Source organism: Ochotona princeps, chromosome 21, assembly GCF_030435755.1.
Source record: "Ochotona princeps isolate mOchPri1 chromosome 21, mOchPri1.hap1, whole genome shotgun sequence".
Lineage (NCBI taxonomy): Eukaryota > Metazoa > Chordata > Mammalia > Lagomorpha > Ochotonidae > Ochotona > Ochotona princeps.
In genome coordinates, this window is record NC_080852.1 from 40909778 (window position 1) to 40936926 (window position 27149).

The following is a 27149-nucleotide window of genomic DNA, read 5'->3' on the forward strand; positions in this document are numbered from 1 at the left end:
CTCTCCCAAGGGCTGTGCAAATACTGATGAGTCATCACGGCCTCAATTGCCTAAGACGATGTGGGCATAAAGTGCCCAGGAGTTTGTGAGCTGCCCCAGCAGTCAGAACTTCCCACTTCATGAGGCCAGTGGTTCCCCCATGAGCCAGAAAAAGCCAGGGACACTGGATCCAGAGTTGGCTCCAGAACGAGGCAGCTCCTGCAGGAGAGGCAGGGCTAAGGAGTCACTGGTATTCGCCAAACCGGTCATGGAGGCAGGTGCCTGGGCTGAAAGAGTTGCTGGAAGCTTTCCAGGCTTCGAGACTCGCAACAAGAAGGGAACTGCCCCAGCCTGAAGCAGCTCTGCTGTGGACTGATCAACGTCCAGCCAGCGTGGCAGCCCTAGCCCAGCACGCCAGAACACGGCTCAGCCTGAGCCAACTGCCAAAACCGGCACTGCAGGCTGGACAGCTCAGAAATAACAGAACGCACTTCTTAGGATTCCACAGGCTGGGGATGCGACGGACGGGGGCCCCCCGACGAGGGCATGCAGCCGCAGACCTGCTGTTCCGTGTGTCAGGCTTGGGACGCGACAGACAGGGCCCCCCGACGAGGGCATGCAGCCGCAGACCTGCTGTTCCGTGTGTCAGGCTTGGGACGCGACAGACAGGGCCCTCCGAAGAGGGCATGCAGCCGCAGACCTGCTGTTCCGTGTGTCAGGCTTCCACCAAGAAACTGTGGAGCGACAGGAAGGTGCAGACAAGAGCCCGGCGTGGTGGCCCTCGGTCACAGGCTCTCTGCAGACCGAAACAGCCAAGAGGAGGTCGTGGTGGAGAAGAGTGGGCCCTACTCCAATGCGGCGGCGTTCCTGTTAAAGATGAAGTCACACCTGGGGACATCTGCATCCCATACAGTCACAGCTCCGCCTTCACCTGCCACGTCCGCTGGTGGGCACCTCGGGAGGCAGTGCTGGCTCAAGCACTTGTGTCCCTGCCTCCCATGTGCGTGTCAGGATGAAGTTCTTACGCTCCTCGTTTCCAGCTGGCCTGGCCCTCCCTGCCTGTTGCAGGTACTGGGCAGTCAAGTGGCCGAGACCAGGAATGCCAGTGAGGGCAGCTGGGGCAGATGGTAGGTGCCTTTACATGGCCACGCCCGACTCACTCTTAGGAGCACTATCACCTGCAAAGGTGAGCTGTTCTCAGGTAAATGCACAACTCTACGGTGAAAACAGATGATTCTGAAGATCTCAGCACACGGTGCTGGCAAATCTGAAACCCAAGATATTGGCAATACACACTAAACTCATCTCCACTATAAACAATGTGTCAGTGTAATGCAAACATGTCAGAGATCCCTGCTAAGTAGGCTCCGCTGAAACAATTAGTCCAAAGGCTTCTCCCACACAGTATTTTCTGTGTATACAATCAGTAGACAGAAAAATTTTTAAATCTGTGACTAATACCGGACAAGCTTTCCACAGAACTGGGAACAAGTCAGAAGAGACAACCCTGAAACCCACCCTGAGCTGCAGCAGACCCCACACAGCCGAGGCACCCCAAAGGACCACCGGGGGAATCACGCCACGCTGATCTGCAAAAGACCCCGCACAGCCAAGGCACCCCAAAGGACCACCGGGGGAATCACACCACGCTGATCTGCAAAAGACCCCGCACAGCCAAGGCACCCCAAAGGACCACCGGGGGAATCACACCACGCTGATCTGCAAAAGACCCCGCACAGCCAAGGCACCCCAAAGGACCACAGGGGAATCACACCACGCTGAGCCGCAGCAGACCCTGCACAACCGAGGCATCCCAAAGGACCACCAGGGGCATCACACCACGCTGAGCCGCAGCAGACCCCGCACAGCCGAGGTACCCCAAAGGACCGCCGGGGGCATCACACCACCTGAGCTCCTACACTATCTGCACACACAGAAGCACAATTCCAAGTCCACCATGCAGACACAGGCCTGTTCCTATGGAACACTGCCACATCAGCATTTTCCTTATAGAAACACAATTAAGAGCAACTCATATTATCCAGAAATTTATTGAAATGCATCAATATCCCACTCATCCATGTTCAGAAAATAAACATGCATTAAAGACAAAGTTGAGTAAATGTCAATGACCTAGGAGTTGTTCAATTCAACTTGTCGAAACCGTTTCTCTAAGAAAAACATTCACGCAGCAAGTCGGCAGCTCTGGATTCTGAATATAACCTTCGCAGCAAAGCAAACAGCTGTCTGTTTACATTTTAAAACAGCCACTGGAACGTCCACTGCTCACACGCCTTTAACCCACATGAAATGCTAAAAGAAAAAAAACTTCAAATACAAACAAAACTTTCAAATCACCCATGCTAAACCATAAATGTTGTGAGACTAAACTGATGGGGAAAAAACACACCAAAGCAGCGTCCAAACAAACTAAAAAATATCCAAATGTATTCTAGACCTAGAAATCACAGATAAAATCACTGTGTGTGTGTTCCTCCTTTTTTCCTTCCTCTTGCTCAGTATATCACACTAGATGCAAAGATCTGGTAAAATTTTTCCAAACATTCTGATGGACAGCCATGACAGACAGGAAATGTATCCCCACCCTCCGTATAGCATGAAGCCCACAGCCCCTGCAGCCAGCATCCCCCAAGCGCCCACTGGCCCCAGGCTGAGGAGCCGGGGGTCCTGGAACACTACCCCTTCCTGAAAACTCACAGTTCCTTACCCTCCGGGAGACAGCACGGCTGGGGTGGGCGCACGCCAGCTCCCTGCAGCTCCCAGCACACGGTGCAGCTAAGCTGTCACCCAGAACCTCCTAGGTTCTCCTACACCCTGCAGAACAAAGCCCAAACCCAGCGCCCTCTCCACCCACAGCAGCTAGCCCCCCTCGACGGGAGCCCTGCACAAGCCCTGGCACTTGGGTGAAGAAAGAACAGGAATGGCCAGAAAGTGGGCCTGAACACTGAGCACCAGGGAGTGCGCAAAACACACCAGACACTCGCTCTAATCATTACAACACCACGTGGACACATCAAAGTGCCTGGGTTCAGGCTTGGCTGCATCAGACCAGCTTCCTGCTGACACGGGCTCTGGACAGCAACCCTGATGGACCATAGCGCCAGCTCCTTCCTTCCACATGGGAGCCCTGGATGGAGTTCCCAGCTCTGGCTTTGGCCTCACAGGGTCACAGCTGCTGGCAGTACCTGGCGCCAACCCCATCCTCTCGGTGCACACATGTCTCCGCCTTTCAAGTAAGAGAAGTCCATGGAACAATTCAAACAGGATGGATTCAATACCACCAATCAGAAAAAATCCACCACAATTAAAAAAAAAAATCACCCCTACTATAATAGTCTGAGACAAGAGGGAGAGCAGCCCATACTGCTCATTCAGGCCCGGGCAGTGGTGCTGAGCCACAACCACGGAAGCTTTAGCAAGGAAAAAGCACCATCTCCATGAGCCAGGGCCTGTGCCAAGGGCTCCTCCAGCAGGGAGTCCTGAGTTGTTCTAAGAAGCTGGGAGGCAGGATGGGGTGTCTAGGTTTAACTTTCAGGGAAACTGAGGCACAGGAAGGCCAAGCTCCAAGGGAATAGTCTGCCTCCAGAGCCCAGAGCCTAAGTGCGTGTTTGGTGCTGCCAGGAGAGGGGAGCGGCAGCTCCCGTGGCAGGCAGAGCCAGCTGTCCCTGTCCCTGCCTGTGTCGGGAAGCCCTTGTCCACATGCAGGGCAGGAGGGCACTGACCAGGGGAGACACCTGCCCAAGTTCCTACGCTTCCTGAGGCTGCAGGCTGCTTCTGTCCAGTGCACATCACAACACACCCAAGCTCCTAACGAAGGGCCTGTCCACTGCAAGCCTTGAAAATCCCGACCACCCCGCAGGCCCTCGCCGTCAGCACACAGCCCCCCTGCCAGTCAGCCAGGCACGGCAGGACCAAGACCCCACCCCAAATCCCGACCACCCCGCAGGCCCTCGCCGTCAGCACACAGCCCCCCTGCCAGTCAGCCAGGCACGGCAGGACCAAGACCCCACCCCAAATCCCGACCACCCCGCAGGCCCTCGCCGTCAGCACACAGCCCCCCTGCCAGTCAGCCAGGCACGGCAGGACCAAGACCCCACCCCAAATCCCGACGCACAAGTGGCCTCTCATTACACTCACGGTACACATTAGAAAGGGAGCTGCAGCACCATGCTTAAAGAGACCACAACGGAGATTTTTTCAATAGAGGAAACTGCACTCGGCACGGAAACAAACCGGGGTACCAAACCATGAAGAGACTTGGAAGAGAACTTAAGTGCTTCTCACAAGGTGAACAAAGCCTGTCTGCAGCCTCCAACGACAACACATTCTAGAAAAGACCAAGTGACAGACTTGGTGAAATGATTGGTGGCTGTCAGGGGTTAGGCGCAGCACAGGGATGGACAGGTGGGCGGCCACACTGCTCCACGAGCTGCTGGAATGACAGGTGCACATCACACTAAGAGCGAGCCTACCATGAACTACAGACTGCAGCAGACAGCGGGCGTGGCAGTGTGTGTGCATCAACCCTCAAACCTGCAGCTCTCTGCTCCAACTCTTGTAACACATGCGTCCCTCTGGTCATGTTACTGTTGAAGCACTGTGACAACGCAGCGCCCTGGCTACCATCGGTTATCACAACGTACCTGTTCACTCAACAACACAGTGCCCTGGTGGGGGATGGCACTGAAGGGGTAGCTGATGAGGGCAAGAGGCCTAGAAGAAATCTCCATAGCTTCCTCTCATTTTTCCTACAAGCCTAAAACCACTCTAAAAATATAAAATCTGTTAACAACACACGGCAGGGAATGGTTTCATTGGTAATCTGTTTCCACCTCCACATCACACAGAAATGACTCCTGAGGCGTCTTAAAAGGCAGGATGGCTAAATCCAGGATACCTCCAACTGAAGCCCATTCCCCCGAATACCATGACCTTCAAGATGCGATTTGGTTATGTCTAGAAACAAAAACACAAAGCTTTCAATACAATGACCTGCTGAGTGGCCCTCTGGTCCCAGGTACAATTGGTGCTGGCTGGAGACATATGCCTTCCTCTCCATGTCACACCCTTGCAAACAGAGGCCTCCTCCTTCTCAACCCCAGTTGGTACCACCTGCTCCAAGGAGAGAACTCTCCACCCTGGCATGGACCAACAAGGATGCCCTTAGCCACGCCCCATGGTCAACAACCCATCTATGCCACCACTCATAGACACTCAATCCCCCCACTCACCCACTCTGGGAAGGCAAGAATTCTGTCCTGGGGTGCACACATTTGACACAGCAGTTCAGATACCGCTTGGGATGACCACACCCCACACTGAGGGCCCGAGTCAAGTCCTAACTCTGCTCTCCACTGCAGCTTCCTGCCAACTCTCTCGGAGGTGGCAGAGAATGGCTCAGTCAGCTGCTTCTCTGCCTCTCACTTCAGCCTAGCCCACTCCCGTTTAGACAGGGAACCAGTAGACAAGCAGGCATCTTTCTCTCACACACACTCTCAGCCTTTCAAATAAAACCAGGCCTTTTTAACTTCAAAAAAGTAAGACCATGTCCATGTCATCTGCCCAGTGGACACTTCCATGAATGACTCGCGGTCTTCAGCAGCCAAGGGGAGCAGATACGGCCTCCGTGAACCAGCGGCACAGTGCCCAAGCCCCAGGCTGCTCCAACCTGGGCCCTCCCACTGCTCCCTGCCACCCCTTCCCATGTCCTGCAACAACCTCCCTCCCCCCAGCCAGCCCTCTCGGAGCTCACCATCATGGGTCCCTAGGACAGCGCCTGGCACACAACAAGCACCCAAAGGGTTAACTCAAGGCTGCATCCCCAGAGAAACTTGACTTACTCAGTACAAACAGCTACCACAGTAATCTTCCACAAAGTGCTACTGACTTACAGGACTGGGCAGACCCAGGGCACCCACCAGGCACTCACTTCTGACCACGACGGAAGCAGCCAGGGCTGGTGCTCTCCTGGGCGTCAGTGCACCCTGATGCTGCCAAAGGGGAGTTCAGGCAGCAAAGTCATCTCGCACAGCCCTGACTGCCTCCTGCACATGCTAGTGCACTTCCTGGGGAGGAACAGGTTACAGCTCAAGTTTACTTGGGCTTCTGTTTCCCACCTAGGTACCCAGATGGAGCTCTGGGCTGCAGGCTTGAGGACGGCCCCACCCCGGATGCTGCAGGCCTCCTGGGAACAGACCAGCAGATGGGACATCTCTCTTTCCTGTGTTCTGAATAAAATACTAAAAAAAAAAAAAAAAAAAAAAAAAAACACTCCAGAATCCATCAATGACTGTCCCTCACTGCGGTCTTGGGCATCTTCCTTAAATTCAGGGGGTTCCCGGTGCTCATGCGGGATGGGGACAACAGCCTACACCTCACAGGTCCGTGCAGAGGGAAACAAGATCACGCAGTACATTCTACACGGCAACAGGAATCGGTACCAGGAAGCAGGCCGCCTGCGGCTGACACGCTGGATGCTCTTGTCCACACCAGGGTGCCTGGGCTGCAGTCTAAGCACCAGCTTCTCCCCCGCCCCCAGCACCCCTGGGGAGGGAGCAGATAATAGCTCCGTAGTGGGGGCCCTCTGCCCTGTCCCCCTCAGCCTCGCCAGCAGCCCTTACTGTTCATGCCAATACGCCCCGCTTCCCTGTTCCCACTTCCCCAGTCCACAGCAGAAGGTGTGCCCTCATTCACCAGCTTCTTGGCCCTGCTGAGCGGCAAAGTTCCTGTCCACAGCCCAGCAGGACAGCCACACGGAACACGCCCTCTGGCTCGGAAGCACAGGCATTCCTGGGCAGGAAGATCTGTGTCTGTCACAAGCCTTGCACCCTGAAGCACCCGGGAGATGGGATCCCCCTAGGGATTCCCTTCTGCATCTCACCACAGTGTCAGGTAGCTCAGCTGCAGCCCCCAGCGCAGGGCTCAGCCCCCGCACCCCCACTGGCCACCCCCAGCACAGGGCTCAGCCCCCAGCACCCCCAGCACCGGGCTCAGCCCCTGGCACCCCCAGTACTGGGCTCAGCCCCCGGCACCCCCTGCCACCCCAGCACAGGGCTGAGCCTCCAGCACAGGGCTCAGTCCCCAGCACCCCCAGCAACCCCAGCGCCGGGCTCAGCCCCCAGCACAGGGCTCAGCCCCCCAGCAACCCCAGCACCGGGCTCAGCCCCCAGCACAGGGCTCAGCCCCCAGCAACCCCAGCACCGGGCTCAGCCCCCAGCACAGGGCTCAGCCCCCAGCAACCCCAGCACCGGGCTCAGCCCCCAGCACAGGGCTCAGCCCCCAGAACCCCCAGCACAGGGCTCAGCCCCCAGCACAGGGCTCAGCCCCCAGCAACCCCAGCACCGGGCTCAGCCCCCAGCACAGGGCTCAGCCCCCAGAACCCCCAGCACAGGGCTCAGCCCCCAGCACAGGGCTCAGCCCCCAGCACCCCCAGCACCGGGCTCAGCCCCCAGCACCGGGCTCAGCCCCCAGCACCCCCAGCACCGGGCTCAGCCCCCAGCGCCGGGCTCAGCCCCCAGCACTGGGCTCAGCCCCCAGCGCACACCAAGATGTCACGCGACTCCAATACGCTCCCTCCTTTCCAGCATTCTCCCATCCACACTCCAGATGGTCTTTTGATTTTTTTTCCTGTATGGGCAGACCGAGACCAGCATGAAGCCAACGAAGCACACGTGGCAGTAAAGGCCCTTCCTGCGTCCACCTCCTTGGCTTCCAGACTGCTGCAGTGAGAAGCTTCAGCTGCCGGCACCTCCAGCCAGGCAGTCAGCTCCATGTACAGAAGACACCATGCGAAACGTCCACACACTCCAGCCCCTGCTGGGCGGGGGAGGAGTGGCACTTCACTCTTGCACAAGTCAGCATTCTCGGGGTACCTCTCCCTTGCACCACAGATGACACCAGCTCGAAGGCAAGCTCCTAGCCAGGCTTCTTTTCGCGAAGCCAAGGAGGTCCACGCATTCTGGGCCCAACCCAAGGAGAACTCAGGCTTGCATGCATTCCTTATGCACCTGGCACCACGTGGCATCATGAGACACCAAGACTCCGGAGCTGGACGCCAACGGCGGGGACAGTCACCATGCACTGCAAAGGCAAATGCCTCGTACCTGAAGCGCTCCCGCATGAGCAGGGATATGGGATGTGTAGCAGGCGCCACAGCAGCCCACACACAGGACACCACCAACAGGCCCTGCTCCGGGAGGGGAGGGGTCTCAGGGATCCCCAACAGCAATAAATCCAGTCCCCCAGAACCACATTCCTCCAGCTGTGCCATGCTGCTGCAGCTTCAACTCTGAAGCAAGACCAAACGCACAGGAAACAATGCAGACAGGACTTCACCAGCAGGGGCCTTCTCCCAGAGCCAAAGGGGCACCGAAGGGCTGATGAGGGACCAAGTCCTGCTGGCCTTTTCTGGGGACAAACGAAGACCCCGGCCTTGCCTAGCAGAAACCCATGCCTGTTCTCTTAGCTCATTTCCTTCTTTCAAGGCTTCTAAAACTCAACCACAGATAAGTAGCAGAGAGGAAGGGAAAGACACCTGGGGGAGACGGAGCCAGAGAGAGAAGGAGAGAACAGAGAGGGAGGGAGACTGGAAGAGAAAGAGCGGAGGGGGATGATGGAGAAGGAGATGGAGAGAGAGGAAGAGACGGGGACACAAAGGGAGGGGGAGAGACCGGGAGAGAGGGAGGAAGCTGGGAAGGAAGACAGGGAGAGGAGCTGAGGGGGCCAGAGGAGGGAGGCAGGCAAGAGGAGGCGGAGAGCGCAAACTCTAAAAAGGTATCTCAGAAACTTGACCCTTAGCTCTGGGGGAAAAAGACCAGAAGCCAGAGAAAACAGGAGATGAGGGACCCCAGAACTCTGCCAGGAGAGAATCCGGCCGCCCACACTGGGGAGGGGCAGCCCAGTTCTGAGCACCTCGCCAGGACACCTCTGCTCCCAGACACTAACATGCCCCTCCTCCACTTCCAGCTGGGTCTCTGAGGAGAGCTGCACCGGCCTGCCTGGCTCAGGATGCAGCTGTCTGTGTAGGAAGTTGGCCAGTTCTGTATTAACCTTCTGCAAACAGAAAATTCAAGTCTCTGTTAAAACAGCCCAGTCGGCGTCTTTCAGTGACTTAGGCTTCATGATGCTGGTGACAACCGGGATACAGAAGGACCACCTGCCTTTCATGATAAAGAAAAGCAACCCATTTATTTAAACTATGGTTATAAATTAGCATTTGGATTAATTCAGCAGACTTTGCAAACCAAGCATCCATAATTCCTAAAAATTAATGTCCACATGGCCCAAGTATTGTTCTGCGGACCTGGCAGAGTGCATCCTGGGCCTGGACACACTCTGTGAGCCTGAAAGAGAAACTATGGGAGGACAGCCCCCACTTCCTCTCCAGAAAGCCACTCCAGGACCCCTGCAGCAGTCACAGGAGGGAACCCACTTCCCCTCAGAGTCCATGTGGGGTTCTGCACTGACCTATGGAGTCTAAGGAAGCAGCAACAGGAAACTCACGATGTGAGACTCTCCTACTGAAATGCCACCACAGTACCTTCAAAAAAGTCAGGTAACCCAAGCCTAGTCCCCATGCAGGACCAAAAGTCCATTCACGCTGCACGTCACGCCTGGCCGGGAGGCATGCGGGACTTCAGAACAAGATGCTGAGATTGTCACCCACCGGAGAGAGATGAAATGTGGAGGACTCCACAGAGGTTGAGCCCAGCCGGGGGTGGCAGGATCAGGGACTGAAGACAGCAGTATCCTTCTCCTTGTAGCCGCAGGACCTCCGTGCCTTCCCAAGCTGGGCAGGCACGGGGTGAAGGGAACTGAGACATGTGACCCCCAAAACCCGGGGTCAGCCTGCAGCACCAAGGAAGACCTCAAGATCAACTTCCTGTGAATTCACTGAATTCAATCCCAAAGTCTGCAGTTCCATCTTGGCAATGTCTCTCAGACTAAAACTCAGTGACTGGAGGCACCAGAAGCAAGGCCGAGCTCCAGAGGAAGACTCCATTGAGACGAACTAAAGAAAATAAGGAGGTGTCTAGTAAGTGCTGGCCAGAGCGGTCCAGCACCCCAGGGAGTCAGCACCAGTGTGGTGGAGCTCAAGGCATGACGTAACCAGAAACAAGGGGGTGAGGGTACCCCAGGCTGAGCCAGTCACGCAGCTCCGCTCCCAGGCAGAAATCATTTTCATGGAACCAAGCAAAATAAAACCATCTAGATGACAGGCACAGGCTGTCTTGCAAAGAAACAGCTCAGTACCGAGTTTCAAAAACTCAGCACTGCAAAAATGTTTAATGCGTTCATGCATTTGAGAGGAAGACAGAGATCTTCCATCCACTGATTCACTCCCCAAATGTCCCCAACATCTGGGACTGAACCAGACCAGCACCAGGAGCCTGCCTCCCCGTGTGCCAAGCCCAGGGTGGCACAGGGATGACGGCAGCCAGAGGCAGGACACCACGGCTTGGTGACGCGCAGCCTCACCACTGCCTACGTCAGAGCTGCCCACAACAGCAGGCTCAGCATGACGTCAACCTTCTAAGTAGGCTAAGTGGCTTTAACAATCGCACAGATGTCATTCATTCAGGGAGTGTGGGCGAGGAGCTGGAGGAATCTGAAGTGCTCCTTCACATGGAGAAGCCACAACCAGATGCCAGCTTCCTCTTCAACACTGCAACACCCGAGGGGCACAAGGCACCGCGCTGACCCGGCTCTCTGGGGCTGGAGGCGGGCTGTGCTGCCTGAGCTGACCCCAACACACATCCATCACCAGAGAAGAGGCAGGAGGCAGCGTTGGTGAGGGACAGCATAGGCTAGGCCCGGGGCTCCTGTGCCTAACCTGGGGGCCGTGAGCCCACCCTCGGGTCCCCGGACCTATGGGTGTGCCGAATCCGCACCCAGTGCTGCCGCCAACCAAGCTAGCCACAGCGACGCCACAGAGGGCTCTCCCACAGAAAGAGGAGGCAGTCTCCCTTCACCACCAAAGCCAAAGGAGGAAGCCACGCTCCACAGAGACCGGGCAGCTGCCTCAGGGCCGGCGTTGCCTTCACGGAACCCCACAGCAGGGCAGCGACTGCATACTCCAAGAAAAGTCCGCCTTTGCCTCAGCGAGTTCAAGCCAGCCATTACCCTGATGCGAGTCATGACGAGAGTTGGCACTGTGGCATCCTGGGTCAGGCCACCACCTGGGGGCAACAGTTCGAATCCTGGCTGCTCTGCTGATGCACCTGAGAAAGGTAGTGAAGGATGGCCAAGTACTTGAGTCCCTGTGCCCACCTAGGAGGCTCCTGGCTTCAACCTGACCACTGCAGCCACGGTGGGGGTGATCCAGCCGTGGAAGATGCCTCTGTCTCCATCTCTCGCTGCTTCTCTGTTAACTCCCAAATACATACACATCTTTAAAATACAACCAAAGTCCTGATGAGCTCACCCTGCCACCGTGCACCCCCGGTGACTGCGAGGGCCATGGCCTCCAGGGCCACACGCTGCACAAAGAACCACACACTTCCTCCCCGCTCCCCCTCCCCACTCCCCCTCCAGGACCACCAAGACGTGCTCAGCTTGCACGGGCCCTGTGGCCTTGGGGACCGGCAGGCCGCAGCAGCAGGCCCGGGCCTCCCCACCGAACAAGCCACAAAGCCCTTCTCAGTCCCCACCTCACAGGATACAAATTCCTGACAGGAAAGGACCATGGCAGCTCATACAGGTGCCCTGACCTTGCAAACAGCCCAGATGTCAGCTCAGCTCAAGACCCCCAGGGCTGTATCTCCAGGAGCCTTGCCAAGGACATACTTTCCATTGCTACTTACAAAGAAATAAGCACCATGATCTGAAGGTGAAAGTGAAAAGCTGAAATCTTCAAACAGGAACCCACAGAGCGTATCAATGCACAGCTAACACTACCACACAACCACCTCAAGCTGGTGAGAAAGAAGCCCAGCCAAGGAGTGAAACTAACGGGCCCTCAGCACCATCCAGGGCAGATGCTCAACCATCACTCCAAGACAAAACGGAAGGGCCGAGAACCTGCTGACCCAACCCCCAAATCCCTGAGGGCCACCTCACTGCAGCACCAGAACTGACCAGCTGACTAGAAAGAGCAGCATCGTGGCCTCACGTCATCACGCATCGAGCAAGCCCAGGAACAAGGAGAGATGACGTGCTCAGTGACACCTGGGCCTTCAACAGGTCCCACCGTACCCACACCAAACACGCTAACGGCAAGACCACCAGCCAGGCCCCCACCGTCCCACACACCAAGACCACCAGCCAGGCCCCCACCGTCCCACACACCAAGACCACCAGCCAGGGCCACCTCAGAGCATGCCCAACAACACCAGCACATTTGACCCTGCAGGGGTCAACTTCAGACAACCCGAGGGCCCAGCTCTGCTCCCCGAGCAAGCTGAACAGATTCTGCCTGACAGATCAGAAAACAGTCGTGTCAAGGCAAGAACCAGTCCCATCCTCACAGCCCACCAGTGGCCAGGGGAGGTGGCTCCAGGCCTTGCCCCCAGCCTGGCCATGGGATTGTATCCCCGGAGGCTGAGGGAGCCTCATGGAGTATTTAATTAAATGCTCTGCGCCTACTGGTTTATGTACTAGGGAACACTAATTTTAGAAAACCGATTAGCTGGTTCTTTTTAACTGTATGTTATTGTAGCTAAGGTCAAATTCTCCACTGAAACTATGGCAACGAAACCCCAGCATTCTCTGCTAAGGAGACTGTGGTGAAGCAGCAAGTGTGTGGCACGCCCCCAGCCGCTGGCCAAGCCCGGGGGCTCCAGTCACTTCCCACCTTGACCCTGAGGGCCATGCATGCGGGCAGGGCTCTGGGGAGAGGGGACATCAGCCACAGACCTGTGCGAGAAGCAGGCCAAGCGAGCTTCCACACAAGTGTCATCACTGATCACAATTTTAGACACGTGTAATTTTAGCATCAGCAAACATCCAGACATCTCAGAAACACCCAAATTGGAACTCAGATGTACCCAGAAAAATACCAGACAGAGGGGGAAAAGTGCATGCAAATCTCGGAAAGAGGAATAACTGTACAACTTATTCATTCGTTTTTCTTGCACCAACATGTAAATACCACTTCAAGGACCAAGCCTTCACCCCCCCCCCGCACACACACATACATACACACACACACCACTCGCCAACAGGTGGACATGGGGTCAGTGCCAACAGCACGTGTGTTACTGAGAGCCATGCTGGCCTCTCGCCCTGGCGACACTCCTCCTGGCCCAGCACTGTGGAAGCAGCAGCTCCTATACCCCTGGGGGAGCGAGCCACCCTGGCAGACAGGCTGCTGGGAAGGAGCTTAGGGCAGGAGGGAGTGGCAGCCCGGGGAAACAGCGGCGGTGACACCTTCCTCCTGTCTGTCAAGAGTCCCTGGAATCCTCGCTGTTTGGAGTAAGATAAACACCACTTCCTCTCTGAGCTGACTCTGTAACTCTATCCCAAAGGCAGGATTACTGCCCGAGTATAGGAGCTGCCGGAACCGAAGCATGGCCCGAGGGGACACCAGGGACTTCTGGGGAGGCCACAGGTCCCAAACATTCTCTGAGGATGAGCCACACAGAAACAATCAAGGTCACCAGGAAAGCTAAGCCTGACTGCCTCCGCACACCCATGTGGTCACCACGGCCAGGCTGACCTCCCGTAAGACGAGATGTCCTCCAGGCTGGAGCGGTGGAACCGGTTACCACGGGCCGACCTAGTGCTGAGAGGCGCCCACCTCACCCCCGTCCCAGCACGGGCCTTGGGCTCACAGCAGCTCAACAGCTGGAGGAGGAGCAGGGACCTGCTCCCAGCACTCTCCACCACAGTGCTTCTCGCACCCCAGCACCTCTCAGCTGCTCTTCCAAGCCTGACTCGGGCAGGTGTGTGGCACAACAGCAGGGTTCTGCTTGGATCCACCTTCCTGCTCACACGCACCCTGGAAGGTAGCAGGTAACGGCTCAGCTGCTAGGATCTTGCAATGTATGTGGGACACCCAGACCCAACGCCTAGTACACCCAGTTCCGCCTGGCCCAGTAGGGCCTGCCGTGGGCACTTAGAGGCTGAATCAACCAATGTAAGACCTCTCACATAAACTGTAAGCGTAACGTTTTAGACCCAGGATCCCGACAGAGAGGCCTCTGCCTTTCTAGCCGGTCACCTTTTCCAAACCCTGCAGACCCCCTTCCATGACTCCGCCCACCTCTGGTGCAGGCCTGGTCCCCCCTTCATCCCCTTCCTGAGCTCCCAGGCTGGGCGCAGTCTGCAACCTCTCCAGCTGCGCTGGCCCAGGGCTCCCAGCCAGAGGGCTCCACAGGAAGCCCGGGCGGTGGAACAGCTGGGTCTGGCGGTGGGAAAACACCATCACGGACGGCCGAGGAGGAGCGCGCCTGACCTCTGCCCTGAGTCCCTGGGTTCCCTGTGGGAACGCAGGCCACTGAGCCCCAGTACACAGGCATCTGCACAGAGTTCACAGAACCAGGTGTCTCACACCCAAGACCCTGGCCCGGGCATTGCTGCCCACAGACCACCCTCAAGTGAAAACATCACCCTACCAGTCTCAAGAGTAATGGCCACCTTCGAGTGGATTCTCTTCAGCTTTTATCCAAAAGGTTCTGAAGCACTATCCAGTAAGAACTTGTCATTCTAATGACAGCATCTACAAACAGCCAGACACAGGCTGTCCATCAAAGGCCCAATCCAGCGTGTTCTGAGCCCTGTGCAGCAGGCAGGACCCACGGGGGAAGCCAAGCTCCCACCTCCACAGCCACTGTACAGCAGAATGCTGAGTGTTTACGGATCCAAAGTCCTCCCCTGATCGTTTCAATTGGTGACAAGAGCAGAGAACCACCGAGCACAAGAAAGCAAAAGCAAATTAGTCATCATCTCAGGTACCACGTCCAACACTTCCTGCAGCAAACCAAGCCATGTGCAGAGGAAGACACCAAACATGGGAGACACAGCACCAGGAAGGCAACCAGCCTCAGGTGTGCCAGGCCAAACCAGAGCATCTCAGCCCTGCAGACGGCTGAGACCACAGTAGCAGCAGCGGCTGGAAGAGCAAGAGCCACTCACACCACTAACACTCCCTGTGTTTGCAGTAACAGAGGATAGGCAGCTCCCAGCACTCGCGGACGGACGAAGGTGCTCAGAAACCCATCGCCACCTTAACAATAGATGTAGGCATCTCTCATAACTCAGGGGGCTTAGGATTGAAACCACACTGAAAAAGGGCAATCCAACCTAGAATGACCAGCAAAACAGAACCAGCCTCACACACTCGGCAGTGCACTTGGGGAGTTGCCCATGAGCCTCGGGCTGCTGCAGAAAGGCCTCTATCTTACCTCTGAACTTCTTGGGTGGGTTGTTAAGGTCCCCGGTTTCCGGCTGCACAACACAGCGGTCGTCCACCAGGCTGCAGAGGAGACACAGATACACATATTACCCGGCGCCCCAGACCTCTCCTGCACACGTCTCACCTGTAGCATCCTCCAGCCAGGGGCTGCTTACGCTGCAGCCGCCGCTACACATGGAGCCAAGCCCAGCCCGAGCCCAAGGTCAGGCTGCTGTACCCCAAGACACATCTGTGACGCATGTGGGCACAGACAGCTGTACTGCTGATACTGTGGGCATGACGAGGGGCCAGAGCATCCCACAGCAGGTTGGCAGGAGGCACCTTGGTGCCAGGCACCGAGCTTGGCTGCGGGAAGTAAAGATGACCAGGAGCTGGTCTCCACCCTCAGGATCCCAGGGAGGGTGCCAGGCTGCCAAAAGCAAGACAAAAACCGTGCTGCAGCCAGAGAGGAAGTGTGCTCGAAGCTGTCTGTAAGGCTGCAAACGGAGGCTCAGACGGAGGCTCAGACGGAGACAGGACGGCCAGAGGATGAGGAGGGGGCCATTGAGGAGCAGACCAGGAGCTTGGTGAAAGGACAGGCCTTAGGCCAGTGTGAAGTAGGAATGAGGCCCCGGGGTGGGAAGCCCAGACCACCCATCCATGACAAGACACTGTTTCAGTTAGTGCTTCTTTTAACAGGCAAAGAGCTACTGCTCTCAGAAGTCTGGATTTGGCCAACTTCCTGATACTACCTCATGTCCCAAGCAATCTAAGAACCTGCTCCCAACCAAAACACTGGGGTTTCCTGGGGTGCCTTCCCAGGCCCCCGACACACAGGGTCTCCTGGGGTCCCTTCCAGGCCGACATGCCAGGGTCTCCAGGGTACTTTCTCAGGCCCCTGACATACTGGGTGTCCTGCAGTGCCTTCCCAAGCCCCCAACACACCGTGGTCTCCAGGGTACCTTCCCAGGCCCCCGACACACCGGTGTCTCCTGGGGTGACTTCCCAGGCCCCTGACACACTAGTGTCTCCTGGGGTATCTTTCCTCCAGGCTCCCTGTCAGTTCCTGAAGCCTGCCCCTCTCTAACACCCAGGTTCAGATCCCCCATCTGTGCTACAAAGCACCCGGGCCTTTCTTACTCAGGCACCCCCAGATACACTGGGAAGTGTGGCCAAGGAGATACCCAAGGCAGCCACTCGCCCAGTTCATAGGGGTGGGCGAGCCCATGGGTCTAGAGTCCCCACCAGCAGGTGTCTCCATCAGCTTCAAGACACAGGACCTTGTCCACGGGAAAGGAGGACAGCAAGTTCAATGGCTCACACCTCCTAGGAGAGTCAAGAGCAGAGCGTGGCCACAGGACAGCCGCTCGCTGAGCCCCAGGTGGGGACAGAGGGGACACCCAGAATTCAAAGCAGGGCTGGGTTGACAGATCATCACACACTCAAAAAAGCAAGCGACAGGGGACCCCATCGAGCTCTTGGCACTGGAACTGTGCCTGGGCCACCTCTCTTCCCCCCACGAATCAGGCTTGTCACCTGAGAAATGGGATTGCAGGATTCAAGCATTCTAAACTAGGGCACAGGGATATTCACCAGACTGGTCTACACTGACACGGGCCTGTTCTCCCCGCATGCGGCCGCAGCATTACACTGACACGGGCCTGTTCTCCCCGCATCCGGCCGCAGCATCTGGGTCCACACCACCAGTTGCTGGTTCACACAGAGCAGGCCCACACAGACCCTCTTTAAGGTCGATGAAGACAGGAGGACATTCAGGGGGGCAAGCACTCCTGTGCCAACAGGACAGGGCTGGGGAGGCAGCCAGCACCCCTATGTCAATGGGACAGGGGTGGGGAGACAGGTGGCTGCCGTGGCTACAGAAACGGCACCCACACCAAAAGCAGCTTAAACCTAATCTTCCCATCCACTTTGACAACAACTGTTTTCAAGTACAGGACAGCAAGGAAGGAGACTAAATAGGCACTAGAGGTCAGTCTCGGGGCTCAGATTGTAACACCTAGAAGCCCTCAGGTTGCCATGGAGACCAGCAACGCTTGAGGGGAGCACCAAAAAGCAGGGGAGGCCCCTGACAGATGCCCTGCTGAGCAGAAGCCCCAGAAAAACGCAAGCAGGCAGGGAGGCAACCAGGTGTCGGGGGCAAGGCAGCAACAGTGAGGCTGGGCAGGGCACCCGGTAAGGACCTGTGCACGCATGGTGAGGAGGACAAGACAGCCCTGCTGGTGCTGAGACCCACGCCTTCCAAGCCGCGAGCCCCTGGGCAGGTGCCATCACCACCTGAAGTGAGGAAGTCTGACCCTCGGGACAGTGATCAACACCTGAGGACCAGGGGCCGGGAGCTGCAGACACAGCTCGCTGCCTGACACACCGTGAACACCCACGGCTTGTAGGAGAGGGGGCTGGGTGCGCTTACCGCTGCCACTTATCACAGCTGCTGTCACTGCTGAAAAAGACAAGAGGGCAAGACTCAACTGTGGGGACGCACAGGGGATGGGGCCAGAGAGGGATGGCCAGGGTGGCACTGTGGGGACGCACAGGGGATGGGGCCAGAGAGGGATGGCCAGGGTGGCATTGTGGGAATGCTCAGGGGATGAGGCCAGTCAGAGAGGAACAGGCAGGGGATGGGGCCAGCCGGAGAGGGACGGCCAGGGTGGCATGCTCGAAGGTGGCAGCTATGTGAGTAGCCATACCCTGTCACACCACCAAATATGGGCCAATGCAGAACCGGCCATCACATTGAATCTGTGCAGTGAAAGGGCAGGTCTCCTGAGTGACAGTTTTCTACTGGAAATGATGTTCTCATTGGTGCTGAGGGAACCTGCATGGGTGCCTGGGCATGCTCTGAGCACACGCTCCTGTCGGCAGCTGCTGGAGACGAACCCCCGCCAAAATCAACAAGGCCACCCCAGTCCTCACCTTGCATTTCTGCACTTCGTGCATGACAGGCTGGGGTGTCTGAATCTCCATGAAGCTCCAAGCCATACCCAGCTGTCACTCTGCAGTGCACAGAGCAGAGTTCTGGGCAAGAACACAGGCATCCCAGCAGCCCTGCCCTGGCACACACGGCAGACAGGGTGCAGTGGGTATCCCAGCAACCCTGCCCTGGTACAAATGGGTGCAGTGGGCATCCCAGAAGCCCTGCCCTGGTGCACACGGCAGACAGGATGCAGTAGGCATCCCAGCAGCCCTGCCCTAGTACAAATGGGTGCAGTGGGCATCCCAGAAGCCCTGCCCTGGTACAAATTGGTGCAGTGGGCATCCCAGAAGCTCTGCCCTGGTGCACAAGGCAGACAGGATGCAGTGGGCATCCCAGCAGCCCTGCCCTGGCACACACGGTAGACAAGGTACAGTAGGCATCCCAGGAGCCCTGCCCTGGCGCACATGGCAGACAGGGTATGGTGACAGCTCAGGGGCCTTAGCTGGCGTCCAAGCACCCAGCTTTACCTTCTCGGCCACTCCTTCTGCACACTCGCCTCCTACGTAAGGCGGGCCAGATGCAAGGAATGCCCAGCTAACGGACCTCATGGTCGAGGTTTGGCCCTCTCGGCGATGAGAGCTCTCACACCAGCATGGGATCTGCTATCTGTGAACCTGTCACCTTTGGAAAAGCCAAGGGAAACAGTAGCATTTTGTAACTAGAGAGAAAAGAAATCCCAGTTTGTAAGACATCTGAAACAAATCATGTCACATTAAAAAATAATAACAAAATCAGCAAATGTGTTCTTACCCCAAGGTGCTAATGAACCCATTTGTGGAGCCCTCGGCGTACAGGGAGCAAATGTCTCCAATGTGCAGGAAACTAGACATTTTGTCAGACATGTTTCTGCTGAAAACCCTAGAGAAAGTAAAACACACACAGTTAGGAAGACACACTCCAAGAGCGGCAGAACAGGTCACCAAGTCACTTCCCCCGAGCACCCCTGGAGAAACAAACTGAATTCAGCCGGCCAAGAGCAGGGCCCCCGAGCCAAGTCAGGACGCGCGCCGGCATCTCCCTGTGCAGAAATTCATTCCAGGAGATTCCAACCACGTTAGCATTTGCTTCCGGCAAACCGTGCCAGGACCAGACTCCGCACTGTGGACCCGGGAATGTAAAGGCAGGGAACTCAGCCAGGAACCTCGTCGTGACCACCAAGCTGGAAACTGGCGTGCAGGGGACGCCAACATATCCGAGTGCCTACTCAGAGGGGAAAGGTGCAAGGAAGCATCTGGTTACAGGCCTGGCCCAGCAAGGACGCCCCCGCCAGGGCCAAGGCCCCGGAGCACACGCAACAGAAGACGACTAACCCGCAGACACTGGCAACCAGTGAGAAACCTCCTGTATTGCCTAACTCGGAAGAGGCCTGAGCAGATGTCAGCACGGCCCCTCCAGACGTGGACAGCAGTGATAAGGCCCCTGGCCAGTGGCACATGGCCAGTCAAGGCAGACCCAGCCAACACTTGCCACATAGCCCAGCGACCACAGAACACACACACAGAGGTAAGCAAGAATTCTGACATGGCTCACATCACAGCGTCCACTGGGGACAGAGGTAGTGAGGAGTGGCTGCCAAATGCAAGACACTGAACCAATCCTCAAAGCACAGACTCAGCGACAAATGGCAGCTCCCAGGTCTAGGCTACAGACCTGGAGGGTGGTGGGGACAGCCTAAGACCCCACTGGTCAATGCAGACCCTGACAAGACCCTGACGCCTCCCCACCAAGCCACAGGAGCCGGCGTGGTGCGGCAGCTGCCTTGGACAAAGCAGTCCCCAGCAGGCATCAGTATGGAAGCCCAGGCAGCCTGGTTAGGAATGGAAGCTGCTAGAAGCCAAGTGTGCAGACCTCACAGTCCTGGCTGAGAGCAGCTCAAGAGTCAGCCCTGTGTCCACAGCACCCGGACACGGCTGGAGAGGGAAGCATTTCACTGCCCTGCAGGACAGCAGCTGAGAAGATGTAACAGACCCAGTGCCCAAGGAGATGCCCCAACAACACACACGGGGTCGGCGTGCCCAGCCGATCCCCTCTTCCCACCCAGACAGGATCCATAGCCCAACCAAGGTTTCCAGGCACATCCAAAAAGGTGCCCGAGTGACACTGTGGAGCTGTACCAGGGCAGTTGTTGGGGCCTCGCAGTTAAGACACCTGCGCTCCACACTGCAGTGCCTGGTCTGTGTCCAGCTCTGCTCCTGATGCTGCCAAGGGGCATCGTAGGAGACAGCAGGTGCTGGTCCCAGTTACCCCTACGCGAGACGGACTCCAGAGGTCCAGCCTGACCCAGCCCTGGCCGTGTGCGCGAGTGGAGAATGAACCAGAGAAAAGAAGGTAGACATCTCTCCCTCTCTTTAGTGCTACCTTTCAAATTAAAACACAAATTAGTTAATTTTTTAAGCAAAGCTTTATTGCAAACAGTTAGGAAGTCAGGGTACTTCTGGAGCCAAGCGTTGTAGAACAGTTTGTCTGGGTGCTGAGTTGGATCAGAGTCACACCAACCTCCCAGAAGGCCATGGGAGCAGGCAACGCCCAGGGCAGGCAGACGTCCATCTGGTCGGGCTGGCATCTCCTCCCAGACTTGCCCAAGCCATGCCACACCACGCAGTGCGGCTGCTGTTTTCTGAGTGCGTGTCACCCCGCCGGCCACAGGACTGAAAGAGGCCAGGCCACTGGTGGGAAGCAGCAGACACGGGACAGCGCCCTGCAGAGGCCAAACCATACATGAAGCTGGCACCCACGGACAGCTGGTTGCAGCACCGGCCCACCAACTGCCACAAGCGGTGCTGACTGATCACTCTCATGACACCACTGGGAGAAAGGTCATACAAACATCCTCTCTCTGAACCCTGGTAGCCACAAGGCACAGGCACTCCCCAGGACAGCATGGCTCCTGGGGTGACGAGGTGACGGGGAGCGGGCACAGTCCTGAGCGCTCACCCTCCTATGGAGCCATTCCTAACTTTTCCATCAAGGACACAGACAGCACTTTCACAAATAAGAAGAAAAAGACAAGACACCATCTTTGTAACCCATCTGCTACTTCAGGTGAGACAACTGGACCAGCAACAGCATAAGCCACACAGGATGGCTCCCCAGCGGCACAGGCTGGGGCGGGGGGGGGGGGGGATCAGGCCAGGGGTCCCATACTCCAAACACACGGGGGGGAGGGGGGGAGGACAGCCTTGGGCCCCTGGAGCAGGGAGGGGGAGGGTCCTGGGAGGAAAACAAAGGCCAGGAAGTCAGGAAGCAGAGGGCCAGGAGTGCAGGCCTGGGCGCACTCTCCGGAGACTTCCTGTTGTTGGGGGGGACCTCTTTATCTGATCGGGTGGGGGGGAACCATCCCTGCCCCACTTCCCTGTCACTCACACAGCTGCTGGGGAATACCTATGAGAAAAACAGGGTCAGCCCTAACCCACCAGGGAACGAGCCAAAGGGTCGTGCCCCTGAGCCGCACAGGCCACCCTCGGCCCCACCCGACCCCCGCACCTGAGTTCTCGTCACCAGGCCCCCCATGGGTGACAGGGGAACAACGCCCTATGGAGATGAGATGATGCTTGAAAGAACACACAAGAGGCAGGGCGCAGGCATTCGGCAGAGCATGGACGCCCCACTGCAGCCTCCAGTCTCACAATGTCTGGGTGTGTCCCAGCCCAGCTCTGGGTTCCAGTTCCCTGGTGGTGGCTCCTGCTGTATGCTCTGTGACACCCACAGGGGAGACCCAAAAATGTGCTCTCCTGACCTCTGGGAAGATTTCTGCCCCCGTCTTTGTCTCTCTTTCAGACACAAAAACAACTTGAAAAGAAAGAGAAGCACTTGGTACTGCGGCGGCATCTTTGTGCGGTGCAACACCAGCTACGAAGCACCCCAGCCATGTGGTTAGCTGGGAAGGGCTGGCGTCGGGCTGCAGTGCAGACAACACTCGAATCCCGTGTCCTGGAGCGCAGGGCCTGGGCACAAGTCCCAGCCCTGCTGCTGCTTCCAGCTCCCTGCCACTACTGCCCTAGGGAGGCAGATGACGGCTCAAGCAGACACTTCCCTGCCACTCATGTGGGAGAGCCAGAGTCAGTCCCCAGCTCCTGGCTTCCACCTGGCCCAGGTCCAGCAGCTGTGGTCACTGGAGAGTGAACCCCTGGGCCTGGTATGGCCAAATCCTCACCCTGCAAGTGCCAGCAACCCATACGGGTGCCAGTTCATGTCCCGGCTGCTTCACTTCCCATCCGGCTCCCTGCTTATAGCCTGGGAAAATAGTAGAGAATGGCCCAAAGCCTTGAGACCCTGAATGTGAGACCCAGAAGAAGCTCCCAGTTCCTGCCTATGGACTGGCTGAGCTCTGGCCGTGTGGCCATCTGGGGAGTAAAATGGATGGAAGATCTTTTTGTCTCTCTTCTCTGTAAAACCTCATCTGCCTTTCCAATAAAGACAAATAAATCTTACAGAGAGTGAACCCAGGCGCTTGCACTGTCTCACTCTTCCACTTGTCTCTCTCTCAAATTGTTCTTTTTTTCTATTTTTTTTTTTAGTAGCCCACCGAGCCCCTGACACAGAGACCCTCAAGTTCAGGGAAGAACACGCTCCCCAGGGCCCCGCTGTGGACAAACTGCCTCAGGCAGGCCTACCCTCAGCTCTCGCCATGGAACCTCAGGCCTGGCAAACGCGAACCATGCCCCCGCCGTGCGGAGCAAAGGACCAAGCCAGTGCCCCTGTCACTCACCCACTAATGGGTCTCCACCTCTGCCCCCACACTTGGCAGGCCAGCCTCCCCGTGCTCAAACACCCATACCAGGAAAACGACACATGGCCCGGCAGGCTGAGCCGTCACTCAGGACACTGGCGCCCCTCAAGTGCCAGCCAGAGCCCTGGCTACCCCACTGCCCATCGGGTTCCTTGTTAATACACCCAGGGAAAGCAATGGAGGCCTTGGCCCCTGCCACTCACCTGGGGAACCACAAGTTCCTGGCTCCTGGTTTCAGCCTGGCCCAGCCCCAGTCACTGCAGCCATTAACAGTGTGAACCAACAGATGTTTAGGACTCTCCTCCTTGTCACTCTACCACTTAAGTGAGCGAACAGAACTGTAGGCAGCGAGGTGGACTGTGCCCCTCTCTCCCAAGGCCACACAGACAGCTGCCTCCCAAACATCCGCTCCCCACGCACCGCCTGCCCCAAGCCTCCAGGGCTGCTCTCTGTTGGCACAGCCTGCCCTCAAGGCCACTGCTGATCCCGGGCAGGCTCCAGAGCCCAGGTGCCTGGCTTCAAAGTCAGCGCCACCCTGAGTCACTGCAAGCCTGGCTCTCCCCAGCCAGAGGGGCATCTGACCCTCCAACAGTCACCTCGCTGACTTGCCTGCAGCTGCAGGAGCCCCTGCTGGCAGCTCGCTGCCCTGGCCCAGGGTTGCTCAAAGGGGGCTCTCAGGGCAGCTGCAGCAGGCAGCGGGAGGGCACACAGTCCGCCAAGCTTCACTCCGCCACCGGCACCTGGCATCCCTTGCTTGCCTCCAGACCCCACCCTGAGCAAGCCACACAGGCCAGGGACACGCGATTCAGTTCCTAAGAAAGACAGGAATAGAAATGTGGCAACTCAGAGGTCTCCAGGGAGTGGAGAAGCCAGAGACATGGTCTGTGGCTCCAGGCCCTCTCCACAGCAACTACTCCCAAGGGAGCACTTTGTGGCCAGCACCTCCAAAGGTTCTGCCGCTGCCCACCATGGCACCCCAGGGTGCCAGCAAGAACTCAGGCCCCACCCAACCCTCTCCTCCTCCCACTGCAGAAGCCTGGTGGCACCTCCCATCCCCCCTCACTCACCCCCACACCACATCTGTCTCAGAAGCAGCATCACCAGGAAGCTCTCCCTGACCCCCAGATGCGGCCAAACCCCGCCCTCAGAAGCTCCCTGCACTGGGGGTCTCTCCTCCCCACCCAGCACCCCAGGCATCTGTGTGCACTGAGCAATGTCCGGCCCCACACCTCACTCTCCCAAGGTCCAGCTCTAAATCGGCCCTGGGCACAGCCATGTCCCCCACACCAATGCCCCAGGGCACAGCAGGCGTTGGGCAAACATTTGCCAAATCAGTGATTAAAGAAGCCTGACCAAGCACCAGACCTCACTGATCCCCCACGCCACTGCGTCATTGACCCACCACACCTCCACCCACCCAACCCAGAATCCACCTTTCCCTCAGCCTGCTCTGCACACACCTGGAACTTTCCAGAAGCACTCTGGGGCTCTTTAAGATCTGTTCTACCTAAACACCTCCAATGAAAGAATCTCAACTGAATTTGAACTACGGAAACGCAATAAGGTGGAGCAATCTGCCGTGGGGGGAGGGTTTGGGGAGGGGTGGGGGGAATCCCAGTGCATATAAAAATGTGCCACATAATGCAATGTAATTAATAAAAAATAAATAAATTTTAAAAAAAAAAAAGATCTGTTCTACCTGCCTTCCTTCCTCAGCCTTGTTCTCTCTCCCAGCCTCTGCAGTAGCAGTGAGTGCCAGGCAGCAGCACGCACACACACCCATGCACACACATACACACACACCCCTGCTCCTGGGGCCTGAGACACTCCTCTCTTCCCTCACCCCCAACAGTGACCAACTCCAATCACCAGGGCAGCTCTAGTTTGATGCCACCACCAGGAGGGAGGAGCCCTCTGACTCCTGGGCTCTGAGTCCTCAGGACACATCCTTCCTGACACAGCAAGGGGAAAGCCCCGCATCCTCCAGCTGTGCCCTCACACTGTGCCATAGCCTTTGTGGCTGAGGACCAAACCTACGGCCACTCCCACACAGTGCCGGGGCAGGGGATCATGGGCTTAGGAAACCATGGGGACGTGCCACCTGCTGTCTACAAGCTTGTCTCCCAAAGCAACCAGGTGACACCTGCTAGACCAAGGCCAGAGAACTTCTCACCAGATTCCTACCAGGGCTTTGGGAGCAAGAAATAGAATTCCTTTCTTTCTTTTCAAATGTTGGCAACAGCCAGGGCAGACCGCATATAGAACCCCATGTGAGTGGCAGCCTCCCGGCGCACATGAGCAGGATGGGGGCATTAGGCTCCGCCAGCACGAGTCCTGCCCAAGTGCTCACGCCTGCAGTTCTTCGTGAGACAGGAACGAAAGGCTTCCCTGGGGTTTTCTCAGGTTCACCACCCCCAGTTCCCCCACTGCCCTCGACGGTGATACTTCACGGGGACTGGCCACAATGCAGGAGACACACGAGTCCGTCGTGAATCATGGTGGGTGGCGGCTGACCCCCAGGCAGCGCATCCAGAGAAGTTCATGGGCCGCAGGCTGTGGGCTCACCCACCAACAAACCTCAAGTTCTTCAAAGTGGAGACAATGCAGGATCATGGCCCGTCCAGGCAGGGGCACAGACACAGCAGAGACCGCTGGCTTCCCTGCAGCCACTCCAGAGGCCCTCCACATGTGTTTACTTTTCATTCTGACTAAAAGCATCCATTGCAGCAGCAAACTCAAGTGTTGCTATTTTCCACCTCTAATATTGTTCCTGCACACACCTCACTAATCGAATTACATTTCTAAAAAAAAAAAAATCTCAAATTTTTCCAAAATTTGGGATCTCTTATTTTTGTTCTTGATGATTTTTACATGGTTGATTATGGTGATTGAGGTCAAGGGCCACAGGAAGGTGGGTGAGATCACCATTTCCACATTCTCTGTTTTCCTTCCTGTATCTGGGGGAAAGGAGGAGACAAGGAGAGAAGCCACACCCAGCCTCCCAAACGTCTCTGCACTCTGGGATGAGGACAGCCACCTGACGCCACCCCAGGGTCCCCGATGTGGGGCATACTCTGAGGGTCCTGCTCACGGTTTCGATGGTTCAACAGTTCCAAATTACTGCCACTGCAAGTGTGATGAAATTGCTCCAGAATCCACTGGTTGACATAGTGTACTTTAGAGTCTGTTTGCCCAGGAGGCTCACTGCCAACACTTGGCTGGGGTAGTTGGTTCCTCTGCTGTGGTACCAGGTGTCCTCTGCAGGCTCCAGTGTACTCCCATGTTCCCCATGTGCACCGGGATATACTGTCCACTGTTCTGTGTAAGCCACTGAGGAGGCCCAATTCTGACATACACTCCACGGTCAGACCATGGAACCTGCAATTCTCTCCACAGTTGGGGTAAGGGTCCCCACAGAAACTTCATCTGTGGTGATCCCAGAACTGATTCTTGTGTGTGCTTGCCCATACAAGGTCTGACACAGTCCATCGCCCCAATCAGCTTATACACATGCTAGTGGCTGCAATTGCTGGGTCAGTTCTGCATCCAGCCCTGTCTTCTGCACAAACCAATCAGTGCTGCAGTCCAGCCCGATCCTTTCCACCACACACTCAACCTTCACGTACACCAGTGGGAGCTGCAGCTAGTCAGACCAACCCACAATAAACCCCACCAGACCCACCCCTGTCATGGTTCCCGTGCTTGCCAGTATGTACAACAGACTGCTCTAGTCTGTCCCACATCCCATTCAGCTCTCACACATGTCAACGGGCATTGAAGCCTAGTTCAACCCAACCAGCCTAACTATCGAGCCCACACACGTCTCGGCAGGTGCCACTCTGCCTAGTTATGCCTGCGCCAGTCGTTCTCCTGCTCAACAGTCAGAGTGGCAAACCCAGAGGCAGATGCCCACTGTTTCCCTACTGGGCCTACCCCCACACCCAGATCATACACTCTCCAGGAGGTTCTGCAGTTTAACTTGACAGAATTTGCTCCCCTGTGCCAGCATCTGCCAGCCGATGCTGCGGCAAAGCCCAACCAACCCACACCCACTCTGACTTGTGCATGCACCAGTAGGAACAGTCAACCCAGCC

The 27149-nt window shown here is 56.9% G+C and overlaps 1 protein-coding gene across 2 annotated transcripts in view; it reads right to left on the minus strand.

Annotated features, from left to right (window-relative positions):
* Positions 1-27149, minus strand: part of ITPR1 (inositol 1,4,5-trisphosphate receptor type 1) — a 219310-nt gene that overhangs the window by 178088 nt on the left and 14073 nt on the right. For both annotated transcript variants that reach the window (XM_058679216.1, XM_058679215.1), the window contains exons 2-3: positions 19077-19184; positions 15342-15412 (exon numbers count right to left, since the gene is read on the minus strand). In XM_058679216.1, the coding sequence (XP_058535199.1) occupies positions 15342-15412; positions 19077-19168 (163 nt within the window). In that variant the 5' untranslated portion in view covers positions 19169-19184. The remainder of the gene's footprint in view (positions 1-15341; positions 15413-19076; positions 19185-27149) is intronic.